At 35.6% G+C, this 15,385-nt stretch overlaps 1 protein-coding gene across 8 annotated transcripts in view; it reads right to left on the reverse strand.

Moving 5' to 3' along the window:
* ROBO2 (roundabout guidance receptor 2) overlaps nt 1-15,385 on the reverse strand; it is a 709,767-nt gene that overhangs the window by 162,366 nt on the left and 532,016 nt on the right. For all 8 annotated transcript variants that reach the window (XM_006773936.2, XM_015570594.1, XM_015570599.1 and 5 more), the window contains exon 5: nt 9,408-9,546. In XM_006773936.2, the coding sequence (XP_006773999.1) occupies nt 9,408-9,546 (139 nt within the window). The remainder of the gene's footprint in view (nt 1-9,407; nt 9,547-15,385) is intronic.

Below are 15,385 nucleotides of genomic sequence, written 5' to 3' on the forward strand. Positions count from 1 at the left end.
GCAGGCCGGCCTGGGGAAGAGAGTGAGACCCCAACTGACAGCTGGCAGTGGTTACGGCAGCCATGGGCCAACCACCGCCCGCGGGCCAGATCCAGCCCATTTGAAATGAATAAAACTAAAAAAAAAAAAAAAAAGACCGTACCCTTTTATGTAATGATGTTTACTTTGAATTTATATTAGTTCACACAAACACTCCATCCATGCTTTTGTTCCGGCCCTCCGGTCCAGTTTAAGAACCCATTGTGTCCCTCGAGTCAAAAAGTTTGCCCACCCCTCGGTTAGGGACACAACCAGAGCACGAAATTTCATTCACTGGGCCTCTAGTATGTTTGTAAAAAAGGAAATACAATAAAAACAACTCTTGAATCAGTACTAGATTTTTTTCTATAAAAACCTAAATAAACATTTAGGGTAAATTTTTTTGAATTAAAAAATATTTCTCTGTATATCTGACAAGCTGTATACAAAACATAAAAAGTAATTTTCATTAGTAATGAGCTTATGTGTAATTTTACTTTCCCTTTTAGGTCCACCTGTTTCAATTTGCTGTGGTTTTTATACTTCTATAAAATGTGTTATCATACTTTCTAATATGAGTTGATACCCTTCATAGAATCATAGAATTTTATAATTTTAAGTCATCATAGAAGCCATCCAACTGAACTCACACATTCTGCAGATTTGGACTCTGGTACTCAAACATGAAAATTGCTTAAAATAACATGGCAAATTTTGGCAGAGTTGCGATAAGAATGCTGATCTCCTAAATTCCATTTTACCTTGCGTTCCCACATTACAATTCAACTTAATCTGAATAACAACAAAACCAATCAGAAATATATCTTAACGGTGGTTAAAAAGTATCTAAGTGATTCTAACCACAAATTCTCTTGTGAAGACAAGGACTGGTGTTAATAAAGTCAATTAAAAACTTTTTCCTTTTTAAAATTTGTTTATAGGAAAGGTAAAAATCTAGGTAGGAGAATGTCTTCAATGGTTAATGTATAGATAGCATAGCCACCTGTGGGATATGGTGTGACATGTGACTGTCTCCTTTTAAGCCTTTGGCTTTTCCTACAGTTTGGTTTAAGGAAAATGCTACCCTAGACCAACTTTAACCTAGCTGAATGCTCTAACATGTAACATGTCCAGGTTCCAACTTCTCACATGTAACATGCCACACACCATAGCTGGTATGTGGGACAATACCCACATGCCAATGACAGGTGGCACTTAGGCAGATACTTTTGCTCTGCAAACTGGCACCTGGTCTTGGTTCTGCTCTCACACAACACAAGAGCTGCCAGTTAGTGGGCAGGAAAGCATCTTTGACTTCAAGGTATTTCCTATTCCAAGTGTGTCTCAGCTTGTTAACTGACCACTGGCCAGAGCCCAAATTGGATGCCAGTTCCTGTATTGCTTCTGAGCTGAGATTCTCAACAGATGGGCCAGTGTAGTCACAGGACAAGGCAACTTGCACTCCCCATGGTAGGTGGCAATTAGTTTTGTGTTAACAGCAACTATTAGCACCTATTTGATGAAAACATAGAAAAAAGCACCACTTTGACATCTTTCTAAAAGTTGCTAATTAATCCTGTTTGTAAACAAAATCTATATCTTCTGCCTCCAACACAGTAACTTTGACCTGATTCAAGTTTAGATTTTCAAAATGCCAAGCCAGTTTATGTGTGCCTTATGAAATTGGTCTAAAAATTACTCTTAACAGTAATGCTATAATAATATGCCTATAAAGTTATTCATTCATTACTGATTATCTAATTTTTTTAATCCTCATCTGAGGACTAGTAAATATGTTTTTACTAGTATTGATGTTTAGAGAGAGGAAGGGAAAGGGAGAGATGGGGCGGAGAAGGGAAGAGAGAGATAGAGAGAGAGGCATTATTCAGTTGCCTCCTGAACGTGTGCCCTGACTAGGAATCAAACCCACAACCTGGTATGTACCCTGGGGGCGAATGGAACTCACAACCTTTTGGGGTATGGTTCCACATTCCAACCAACCAGCCACCCGGCCAGGGCTGATTATCTAAATAGAAAATTTCTAAGTAGCTCAAGTCCATAAGTCATAACCATGCAATTAGGAAGCCATTAGTTTCAAATGCAGGTTTCATATTGGACAGGTTCTAAATCAAGTCCTGACCCAGAATGTATTAATGTGTGACTATGAGAACTTCTGTAAGCTTCTGTTTCCATATGCCTTAAATGAGACTAATATTATGCTGGAACACTATTCTTTAAACTAATGTAATTAATGTATGCAAAAAGCATTTAGAAGATTGGATGGCAAACTAAATCCTGCAAAAATTGCTTGCTTTTATCATTACATAATCTTCTTATAAAAGCAGTGGTTTGCTTATTACCAGTAGACAAACAATACATTATAATGTGTGAAATTTGAGGGTCCCAGCCCAGATGTCTTCTTGCACTGGGGCTGGGATACAATATCTGGATCATGGACAATCTCCCAGAGATAGCAAAATAGGTGTTAACTCCCAGGCTTGGCAAACTGTCTCATAAAATTTATAAATAAATCTAGGTGATTTAAAAGAAAAGTCATATTTATTAAATCAATAATATTATATGCATTTCTTTGGAAATCAATTGGCAAAGAGAATATCCATAAAAATTGTATACTCTATATTTTTCAGCCACCAGTCAGTTAAATTTATAAAACTGGAACACCTGCTATGTGCATCCATCTCAAAGTGTTTACAGTGCTTTGAATTAGTTACATCATCTTAATAACCCTTTGAGCTAGAATAGACGGCATCAGTATTCACCCTGTGCAAATGTGTCAGGACATAGGTTAATCACTAGTCCTGTTGCATCGCTGGTCCATATCAACGGGATGTAAAACATGAAGGGCTTCACTCCTAGAGAACTGTAGAGAAATCTGTCAAACATCATTTCCAGAACATGGGAGTGTAACTAAAAGGATAAATGATCAAAAAGTGTCAAAACAAGGTTAAAGTCTAATATTCCTGGCAATGGCCTAAATAGTCTTTATGTTAGTGATAGTTGTATGTCCACATCTCACAGCAATTGTCCAGGCAGTTCTGTATTTTTTCAGACAGAAATGGCTAAGACATTGGTATCACGGAAAATTCATGGAATATTCAATAACTCTTTTCTTTATATTTTTGAATCTTAAGGACTAATTTACTTTTCAGGTGTCACATATACTGTTTTATATATATTGCTTTAAACTTGCTCTCAGTTTTTTTTCCCCTTCTTTTTCAAAACCCACTTTAATTGACCAATCTCAACCAGCCAACCTAATCAGCATGGTTATTTATCAGGAGCCCAAATTACCACATGTCCTTGAAGTCCACACTGCCTGTGAAGAAGCTGATCCCTCGGCAGGGTGGCTGAGCACCTGTTCAGCATTTCTGCATCCCAGAAGCACATGCTCTAAACAATGGAGCTTCCAGTCAATTAACACAAGAACATTCTCCAGGGCAAAGTGGAAAGAGCCACTTAGTGTAAAAAAACGGAATTATAAATGGTTCTATTCAGCTCCTTTTCTTAAGGATCATATATTTAGATGAATCTCACATTTCATTCAACTAAGAACTCTAAAAAGTCTCTCTTAAAATAGACTTGCACTTTAGAAAAAGGAATTATCAGCTGGTTCAGGGAAAATTGATAGAATTTTACACTATATATCTTGAAACTCTTATTCTCCAGTTTCTTTTATATTTTTATGAAATATTCATGAATTATATTCACTGTATGTAAGCCATCTACTGCATTTAGAATTTGCAGGCATATGTAGGAATGTAAATGGCATATTTTATTTCCTTCTTTCTCTGACAAGCTATTATGAACATTTCTTTCTGTACTCAAAATCCTTACTAAGGAAGTTGGTATCACTTTAGAATTAGTTTAGAACTTAAATAAAAATGATGTAAAGAATATCAAGGAACTAACTAGTCATAATATACTGAAAATCACATGATTAATGAAGATTGTTAAATTTCCTGTTTAAAGGCTTTTAAAAGACTGTTGATAATTAACTAAAATGCGAACTGCACTGACAAGACCAAATAAGAAATTGCAATTAGATTCATCACACTACTTCCTACCTATATTCTGAGAAGGGAAATTATTATTCTCTTTCATGATAGTTTGAACAGAATATTGTAAGGTGGCTATATTTCAATTTTATTTCTTTGGTTGTAAATTTATTGCATTTTGTTTTCTTTATGTCAATATAACATGATATTTTACATACAGTTTCAGCATATCTGTGCATATGTATAAGTATGTATTTTTTATTTTGGTATAACAATACTATACACGATCCCTATGCTATCATGGGACTTGGCAGAAGATGGTAATTTGAGCCAGTTATTATAAATTCTGGCAACTTCTCTTAAATGAAACACTATATGAAAAGAAGTGCTGAAGGCACTTGATCATCCTGAGTATCAATTAGCAAAAAGCACTAAATTTGCTTGAAAAAAAAAAGACGTAGCACCCAAGGAAGAAACTAGGATTACTTTAGTTTTGACTTTCTTTAATGTATTCAGTATGTAAATATTTTTTCTACATCACCCAATCTGATTAACATATAATAAAAATATAATTATTAACAGCATATTTACTTTATTTGGAATGACTTTTTTACAGTTTAGCAATGAACATTACAAACATAGTAATGAATGTAAGTAAATGCAAAAATGCATCTTCTGCAATCTGAACTCTGTTTTAAGAAAGTTAATATGCTTCTAAAAAGCATACGAATTATGAAATCTAAAATGTAAATCCCCTTATCTCCTCATTTTGTTCACCACACCCACTTTTTTTTCATATTGGTTTATAAAATGCTTGCCACTAAGATGAGTCTGTGTTTATTTATTTGAGGACACATATATAGAAACCCTCTGGAAAAAAGATACTGATACTTGGCACAATCATAAAAATAATTTTTTTTTCTTTCTGAAATCTTCAACTGTGAAATAGTAATACCTTTAAAAGTTTCTGCAAGTATTTAATATTTTAATGATAGCCTATATGAAATGAAGGCTCCTTACTATTTTGTCCCTTTGTCATATAGAAAATGTTCAAATAAATAATAAATTTTTCTGGTTGGTCATCAGGATTATTATTAGTCTTGGTCACTAATACTTTTCCCACTTCACTGAAATATTCATCTAGTCAAAAAACTGTCTTTAATAGTATTCATCTAAGGTATGTTATAATTTCATTAAAGATAGTTAATGAGAAAGATTAAGAGCTTAAGGCTAAATCAAAGAAGCACATGGGTACTACTTAAAAAATATTTTTGTGGAAAAGGAAAAAAAAATACTCCGTTAATTCATCTCTGGTTACTGAAAGATTGGCACAAATAACTTCTGTATTGAAGGTTTAAATAGCTATCACAGCATTGCATATATTTAAACTTGAATTGAAAAGCTGTTCTTGTCTCCAAAAGAAAAATAGTCACATATTACTTACATAGTAATTACAGGCTATGCAGCTGCCCTACAAAGCTTTACTATAAATGTGTTAAGCATGAACCACTACACAAACCTTATTCAAATTGTTTTAAATGTTATGCCAAAGAAATGTCAGCCTCCACACCACTCCACTACAATTGCTTACACAGGAACAATGGCCATCTTTCTAGTCTGAAACCTAAATAATGTAATAGAATCAACGTTGCTCATTTAGGCTATGGTTGGTTAAAAGTCATTACTGTTATTCCTCACCAGTAAAGAGGTCTGTTTCCCTTCCTTATGCATCAGTGAAGCTTATGCTAATGCATCCAAATGTAAGAAAGAATACCCTTCTTTGACATAACATTTAAACATGGAGAATTCAAGGAAAAGTACATGCCATCTAGCATGATAAAAATACTAACCTTAATTTCTATATCTCACTGATCCTTGCTCTAAGCCCTTCTAAAGTATAATTTGAAGCTTACACAGCATTACCATTTGCTTATTACTTCAAAAATATTTATCTGGTCACACAAAACTCTGTAATACTCTCATACCAGTAACACAAGATTCAAGAGGCTGAACCTATGAAAACGTTTTAAAGGGAGTAGTAGAGGTAAGATTTCTCAAAGTTTCAAACTTATCTTTAGAGGGCTATATATCACACATTCTAGATATAGTTTTAATACTGTTGTTGATTTGTATGCATTATTTGAACTTTGTAGCAAATGAACTTGGCAAGGTTTTGAAAATATAATGGCAACTAAAGTTGTCAGATTTATGACCTTACATCTAGAGCAGTGATTTTCAACCTTTTCCATCTCATGGCATGCAAACTAATTACTAAAATTCTGTGGCACACTAAAATAGATATTATATTTTTGCCTCTACGATAAAAAATCAGTATAATTTTGAATTTTTCATATACCCAGCTATTGTTGTGTTGGCTGTTGTCATTTTTTGCTTGACAATCTAAGGGAAAAGAGGTCAGTGGCCCTGACTAAACAGTCAGGTATTGCATGTTTTAAAAATCCTTGGGGCATATGGGTTGAAAATTGCTGACCTATATTGATCTGGGAACAAATCAAACTGGGCTTCAATTTTAATGCAAAGACATATAGCCATGAAAATGCAAATACATATGCCCATTAAAATGCTATACACTATTACAACTTTCTATTTTTAAAACTTTTGTTAACTGGATAATGTTTAAGAATTAAAAATGGCAGGATCACCATGTTGATATTATGTCACCCTTTATATCACATAAACCTGATATCAAGTGATGACATTCTCTGACTTCCTTCCTAAAATTCCACAAACCCAGTTTAATCATGAGAAAACACTAGGGAAATCCAAGTTTCTGGAATGTTCTACAGAATACCTGGCCAGTACACCTTAAGTCAATAAAGGTCATAAAAACAAGGAAATACTGAGAACCTGTCACAGACCAGAGGAAACTGGGAAAACATGCCAACTAAATGCTATAGCCTATGACATCCAACTAAACAAAAACCCTAGACTTAATCCTGGAACAGAAGGAAAACATTAATGAAAAACTGGTGAAATCAAAGTAATGTAAAAAAAATACATAATATATATTAATATTTATTAATTAGGAGTCAGAAGAGTTTCATTGTGATTAAAAATGTTAACAATAAGGGAAACTAGGTATAGGGTATGTGGGAATTCCTGTACTATCTTTGTAACCTTTCTACAAAACTAAAATTATTCCAAAGTGAAAGTGTTTTTATTGTTACTTATTAAGTCATTTTGAACAAGGCTATTTACTTTCGGTAAATAAAAATTAACTTTTGTTTAGAATAGGTTAAATTTTGTTATGTAATTAATCTCTTATCCTAAATCTTATATCACAACAACATTTTAAAATTATACATTAAGTGCTCTCAAATTTGAGGAAAAGTACTGATTACCCATGGCAGATGAACACAAACAACTAAACTCCACAAATGCTTAATCCTTTTAAAACTGCTCTTCCACTGATAAGGATTGAGGAGTCTCACATTCACAGACTTTACCTGATAACAATTCTTCAAAACAAGGTATCTGACAGCAAAGTGACAAAAGAAACATAGAAGCAACTTTTCCCACAATTTAGATGAAAAATTAACTGATTTAAATTTTTCACTTGTCTTATTCCCATAGTTTCCAAAGAACCTCTTGTTATTTTAAATGTTCGGTCGATTTGAAGATAGTACTATTGATGATATGACTTTAGAGAGTATAACATTATAGACCTCGGGATATATAACATTGAGATACTGAAATGAGTATATAAATTCAGAAAAGTATTGATAGCAATGCCAGTGAAAATACATAAAAGGAAAATGACTTCCATGAAATCATGTTTAATTTAATTGAATGAAAATGAATTTCTTGTTTTAGGAAAAAAAGTAGAAAAAAAAGCAGGGAGTGAAATTTTATGATTATAGATGTGATGGCTGTAGTTTCAGAAGGTAGGACTAAGAGGAAAGCAAAACAAATCTTAAAGCTAGGCTTGCTCATTATATAGAAAAAAAAACACTTAAATGATTTATCTATATATATATAAAAGCCTAAGCGACCAGCCGACCAGCTGACTATTTGACTGTCTGACTGGTAGCTATGAGGTGCACTAACCACCAGGGGGCAGATGCTCAACACAGCAGCTGCCAAGCTGCAGTGACATGGCAGCTGTGGTTCTCAGGTGACGCACCCAGAACCAGAGAGGAGGGAGCTCGATTCCAGGATGCATCACCCGAGAACCACCCTTTTGCAATCCAGGACCCCTCGGGGAATGTTAGAGAGCTGGTTTTGGCACAATCCCTGCAGGCCAGGCTGAAGGACCCCAGCAGTGCATGAATCCATGCACCAGGCCTCTGGTTTGATCATAAAAGGCAAAGTCTTGGAAAATTTTTAGACAAAAAAAATTAATAAAATACTAAAGGCCGGATGCATAAAATTTGTGCACTCAGGGGGGTGGGTCCCTCAGCTTGGCCTGCACCCTCTAGCACTCCGGGAGCCCTTGGGGGATGTCTGACTGACAACTTAGGCCTGCTCCCCTAAGATGGCAGTGGGACATCCTTAGCGCTGCAGTGGAGGTGGGAGAGGCTTCCACCACAACCACTGTGCTTGCCAGCTGTGAGCCCGTTTTCTGGATGAGTGGCGCTCCCCCTGTGGGAGCGTACTGACCACCGGGGGCAACTCCTGAACTGAGCATTTGCCCCCTGGTGGTCAGTGCACATCACAGCGACCAGTTGTTCTGCCGTTTGGTCGATTTGCATATTAGCCTTTTATTATATAGGAGGGCAAACATTTTTAACTTAACCTAGAGTGCTGAAAGATTGGGTTTTGGGATTTAGTAATAAGAATAAGAGAGAAGAGCTGGAGAAGAAATTCTCCATGAAGATATGGCAAGTGAGAAAGTGACACAGAGTCCCTAAGTGAGAAATTCCTTACGTGGACAGTGATGTCAACTATTTGCTTCCCCTTCAGAACTGTGTCAAACAAGGTATCTCCTTTACTCCAGACCTTACAGTCTGCTATAATCAATAGCTTTTTGTTGGCAATGCTGTGGGCAACAAAGGAAGGCACACAGTGTCCAGTGTGGGCTGCAGCATCAGGGTAACAGAGCAGTAGCTGCAGGAGGCAACTAGAATGGTAGTCAAGAATTGGGCAGCGATAGAATGGCAGAACTACCAGGGATCATGAAGAAGAAAACATCTCAGGAATCCTTGATATTCAGGAGTAATAGATGAAGTGGGGGATCAGCCTGGATGACTTCAATGTATAAAAGAGCAGCTATGTGGCTTGCATGTGTGAAAATCAGGTATGTGAAAATAATACACCAAAATATAAGAGTGTTGGGTGGTGCAATCGGGGTGTTTTTTCTTTCTAATTACTCACTGATTATCTAACAATTGTCCATGTAAGTGATGTTTTTACCTTCCTCTTGACAAGTCTGCATCATCCTTCTTCCACCGCACAGTTGGTTGAGGATCTCCCTGGACCTGACAACGAAATTCGACTGATTCTTCCTCCAGCACCACTTGGTTAATTGGTCTCCTGAGAAATGTGGGTCGTTCTTAGGAGAAAAAAAAGTAAAATAAAGTAAATATACTGAATGCTTTAAGTATATTCTGGAAAAAGCATAGAAAAATTATGGTTTGTTTTTGGTACATAGGTACTTAACTGTATTTCAGCTATATCTTGATACTAACAAATACAAAGTAATTGAATAAAATAAAATATTTTGAAATGCAGAAAGAGCTAGGCTTTGTATATAAAATCATAGAGCCTTTTGGAAAAGATATTACATTGATTCTTCAGTTAATTCCTGAGCTATATCATATAGATCCTGTTATAAAAAATTTGGACATGGAATTCCACATAAATGAGGAAAGAGCTAAAAATTTATCTCTTAATTTATTAGGATGGCTCAGATTGGAAGACTCAAAGTTGAAACTAATGTAAAAAACAAACAAACATATATTAATATCCCATCAGGAATGCTAGAGAAAACAAAAGAAGTTGTGCTTTTGAAAGTAAGTGCTGTCTCAATTTCCCCACTCAGGCTATCATTTATCATTGACCCAATACGTCCATGAATGTTTTCAATTCATGTATGGATAGCTGAATGCCTGATTTCTGTTTTTCTTTAAATAAAAATGCTGTCAATCTGATTTTTTAAAATAAAAATTACTCTTTTTAATTATTTTACACTACTGTCATATATATTTTTAAGGCCACTTACTACTTTCTCTTAAGTGTTCCCAAAGTTTGCCTATTTTCTCTTAACTTTAATGTTTATTTCTCTAGCATTCTGTTTTAGTGTTTCTGTCCTTTATTCCTTGGTTTTTAATCTGTACTTAGCTCTGTTAATCTGTATTCTATCACTCTTCTACATAAAGCTAGGAAAAAATAATAGCTGTCCATAGAATCTTACCATGTAAGAGAAATATAAAACAAAAAGCAGTTTTACACTTCTCTACACATTTCAATTCCTTGTCTAATTTGTTTTTTTATAATGGTCAAATTATGATCATCTAAATTACCATTTAAATTTTATTAGCACATGTCTCCAAATAATAGAAAAGTCCAAAATAATGCTACTTATTGAAGTAGAAAGAGAAGTCAAAGAAAAGAAAGATGAAATCCACAGGAAGTTGACATAATTTATCTGGTCATATGTCCACATTTAGTCAATTGGGACTTTAGTTTCAATTGCAATTTAAAAATGTGAATATAGTGCCAAAAACCTTAAACATACTTAGCAAGAAAACTTTAAAGAAAATAAATCACTTCAAATTACATGTTAAGAGGATAGAGTGAGAACACATGATTTTATTGACTAAAGATCCATATTCATAAAACAAATGTATAATTACAAGACAATATTTTTAAAACATTTTAAAATTGATTTCTAGAGTGAAGAAGAGAGGAAGAAACATCAATATGAGAAGGGAACATCTATCTACTACCAGGGATCAAGCACACAACCCAGGCATCCCTCAGTGCATGGGATGACACCCAACAAACTAATCCACACTGGCCAGGACATGATCATATTTTATTGCAATAAACTTAACCACCATTGGTATTCAGAAGGAAGGCAACTATATCGCTCCACCATGAAGGTGACAGTTGGGACAAAATTTTTTTTAAACATAAACGTACATATGCTCAATTATGTGTTCTTCAATACCCCAAACCCTAAGTCATAAAACAAGGTAAATAGGATTTTACCACAAAGAGGTTTTTTTTAATGCATAATTTAGAAATAATCCATAAAAAATGGGAAACAAAGATTGTGTCTAATGATTTTAGGTAGTAGAATCAATTAGCAGCTAAGTGTGCCCTCTTCACAACAGAACAAATCTGCATGCTGGATGAAAGGATTTAGTGTTATACTTTTGAAATTTGGACACTATGTGCTCCTAACAACTATTTTCATGCTGGCATAGTTGATATTGAGCTATTGTTTCTGGAAGTCAATAGGCATAAGATCAGTATCTCCCTAGGAGTGCTTGGAATGTTAATAATAAAAATAAATCATTAGCATAAAATGTGGAATTGACTTTTTCTCACCCATCACTTGGTATGTCCATCTAATTCATCTAAAAGCTGCAATAATCCCAGTTAAAAGAGAGCTAAGCCACTGTTGTTTTTAATGGGGATATTTTATTACAATCCGGCATATGGCTGAGCGGGTTAGGAGGTCTTTCCCTCATCTACTCATTTATTCAGATCATATTAATACAGCTTCTCCTATGCTAGGCTTCGAGTTTGGTACCTGGTGAATGGCCAACATTTTGGTGTAATAAAGAAAAAAAAGTGGTAGGGGATAAAGTTAGTCAAGACCATGAAGAACCTTGTATGCCATGTCAAGAAAAATGAGTTTTCCCTAGATGGTTAGGGGTGATCAGGCAGGCAGGCAGAGGGGTTAGGGGTAAGGAGGCAGGCAGGCAGGTGAGCAGTTAGGAGCCAGTGGTTCTGGATTGTGAGAGGCTACAGGCCGGGCTGAGGGACACCCCCCATCCTGTGCACGAATTTCGTGTACCAGGCCTCTAGCTTTTATTTTTATTTTTTTTTTCCTCTAGCTTTTAATAAGCCTATGAAAAGGGGTCATGTTGACAGATCTGAGAAAGATGAATTAGAAGTGAAACATGAAGCAGTGAATTAGGTCAAACTATCATTTTAAGACTTGTTTCAGTTTAAATTGACACAGTGTTTCTAAGGATGTGGAAAAGGAGACAGAATAAAGAAATATCAGAACTGAGTAATCAATCAGAAGTAGATGCTGAAGAAGTAAGGTCTAGAAAGATTCTCAAGTTTCTATTTAGCAATTGGCACAAACTTTCAGGTAAAGTATGGATGTGGTATGTGTATATGTGCATGTGCGTGTATATGTATGCATATCCTTTCATTGCAGAAATGGTTAGATAAGACAAAAACAAACCATTGTGACTCAGGTTCCTGTACTTGACATCAAATGCAGTCTAATTAATAAGACAAAGAAGACATACAATACAAGGGGAAAGAAAAATGCCATTTTTGTAGGTATAGTAAAACTCTTGGATTAAAAAATCTAAATAAAGATAAAATCTAAAGAAACTTCTTACGCATGATGAAGATATTTTATCAGAAATTAAATGCAAAACTTATTTTTAAAGCTATATATTAAAGTTATTCCAATGAAAATCTGAAACAAGTTAGACATTACTAATTAATAAGAAAAAAGAAGGAAAGTATGCATATTGGAGAAGAATCAAAATAATCTCTTGCCGACACTACAAATACAGAACAATAACTTGATAATTGATAAATGCAACAAAAAATAAGAACTACATATGATCATTATAACAGTCTTGGAAAATGGAAAATTTTAGGATACATTGTGGCAAATTCAAACATTAAAAGCTAGTAAGTCATTGTAATGTTAAAGCTATCTATTTATCTCTTTATCACGTCATCATGGAAAATTTTCATGGCATAATGCTGACTATAAAATAAGTTGCATAATGGTACGTGAGACTGATTCCATTAAAACACACATGCATACTTTCATTCAAAGATTTTGTATGTTTTCTTTAACATGCTATCAGTCACAAAATGGCAACAGTTGAGTATAATCAGAAGGGCAAATTTTACATTAGACTTGTCACAAACCTAAACTCGTCTCTTCTTCCAGGGGACACCATCAGGATCCTTGAGGGCATTTTAGTTATCATACATGTTCTAAGTCACACTGTTTTATAGGGGGACACATGGAAGCACCTCATTTTTTATTTCAAGAAGAAGCAAGATATAGGATTCCCTGCTGCTGTTCTGATGAACTCATCAGGGATGGAGGATATTGCAAGGAACCTGCTCTATTCTCTTCTGCCCTCAAGCAGAGTCTAGTTGCCTAGCAACTGGAAAACCACAGGAGAGTTTGTGGTATAGAATTTTTGGAAGCCTAACATTGGCTCATGGTAAAAATGTAATTCAATTAATTAAAAAAAGACAATGCAAAGAATAACCTAGATGAAAGTGATTTGCATATGCACAGTACATTCAGATGGGTTTTATACCTGAATATATTAGGTTGTGCCTTCCAACAAAGTAACATCGACATTTACTAACACATTGGATCTTGGTCACAACTTTTGAAGTGTTAATCTGAGAATTTCCATAGCACCCATTACAACAGCTATCTCTAAATCATACTACTTATTATTCCAATTGTTTTCGGATAATTATACTAAGTTTACCTACTTTGCAATTTTAACTGCCTACATAACTATTTGTTAAAAACTCTTTGTCTATTATTTATTTAAATGAAAATAGTTTTTCTGTAAAAAAATATTTTCCAGTTTCTTTGACCAGATTTTATTTCCAGAAAATGTGAGAATCAGGAACATAAATATTAAATATTTTAAAAGCTGTACAGGCAGAAATGTATTTTAAGTGCTTTGTCTTTGTAGTGGCTACTATTACCATAAACAAAACACAAGCCACGCCCCTTTCAGACACTTTATAAAAATTACAAGGAAATGTCGTGGGGTTTACTGCTTTGTATAAAAATCATCTGCAAACAAATGTAAATTTAGAAGGATTATAATTTAAGTTCCTATGAGAATCATACAGTAAATTGATAAATGATTACATTTAATACCCATTAATGCCCAATGGAGTTTGTATCCCAGGAAGCTCTGCACAATTAAAATACATATATATGAAACACCTTGAACTACTATATAATGAACAGACCATTTTAAAGCATGTCAAAATAAGGTCACTGATTTTTCCATGTTATCACCTTATGTCTGATCACATTGAAAAACGGGGCTAGAAATCTCAAAGGCTGTTTGCTGACTGCTTATCAATTAGATTAAAGTCCCTTTGAATGGCCAGGTCCCTAATTATATAGCCATGGAGTGATCAGAGGCAATGTCTTTGCCAATGCAATTAACATTTTTATGTGAGATTAACTGGCTTTGAATCACCTGCATAACTTGCTTACAAGGTTAATCTCCCTAGAAACAGTAGTGTTGTTTGCAGTGTGGTACTATGTAAAGCACAGCTCTCAAGTAGTCAGGTCAATTTAGTTCCAAATTGGTATTCTGGAAAATCCAACTTTGTATGTGGCTGTTTTAAAATCAAATACTAAGTTTCATTGTAATTATGTAAATAATAGAAAGAAAAATCTATACATATAAAAGCCTAAGCGACCATCACAACTGAATGGACAACTGAACAGACTGCGTGGGGAGACCAGGCTGGCAGGGGGTTAGTGAGGGACAACCAAATGAATAAGCATCAGGCTGCGAAGATGGTGGCACCCACAGCCAATAAGGAGGGAATATGCTAATTGACTGTCATGCCCTCAAAGTTGGCAGTGCCCACAGCCAATAAGGAAAGAATATGCTAATTGACTGTCACACCCTCAAAGATGGTGGCGCCCACAGTCACAAGATGGCTGGCAGGGGAGGGCAGTTGTGGGTGATCAGGCCTGCATGGGAGGGCAGTTGGGAGTGACCAGGCTGGCAGGGAAGGGCACTTGGGAGTGACCGGGCCAGCAGGTGAGGGCAGTTACGGGCGATCAGACCAGCAGGGGAGGCATTTGGGGGCGATAGGGCTGTCAGGGGAATGGTTAGGAGGTGCTCAGGCTGGCAGGCAGGCAAGCAGTTAGGAGCTAGCAGTTCTGGATTATTAGAGGGATGTCCGACTGCCGAACATCCCCCGAGGGGTCCCAGACTGGAGAGGGTGCAGGCTGAGCTGAGGGACAACCCCTCCCCAGTGCACAGATTTCAAGCATTGAGCCTCTAGTCTATACATATCAAAGCCTAAGCGACCATCACAACTGAATGGACAACTGAACAGGCTGCGTGAGGTGTCCAGGCTGGCAGGGGGGTTAGTGAGGGACAACCAAATGAACAAGC

The sequence above is a fragment of the Myotis davidii genome, unplaced genomic scaffold (genome assembly GCF_000327345.1).
Source record: "Myotis davidii unplaced genomic scaffold, ASM32734v1 scaffold24, whole genome shotgun sequence".
NCBI lineage: Eukaryota > Metazoa > Chordata > Mammalia > Chiroptera > Vespertilionidae > Myotis > Myotis davidii.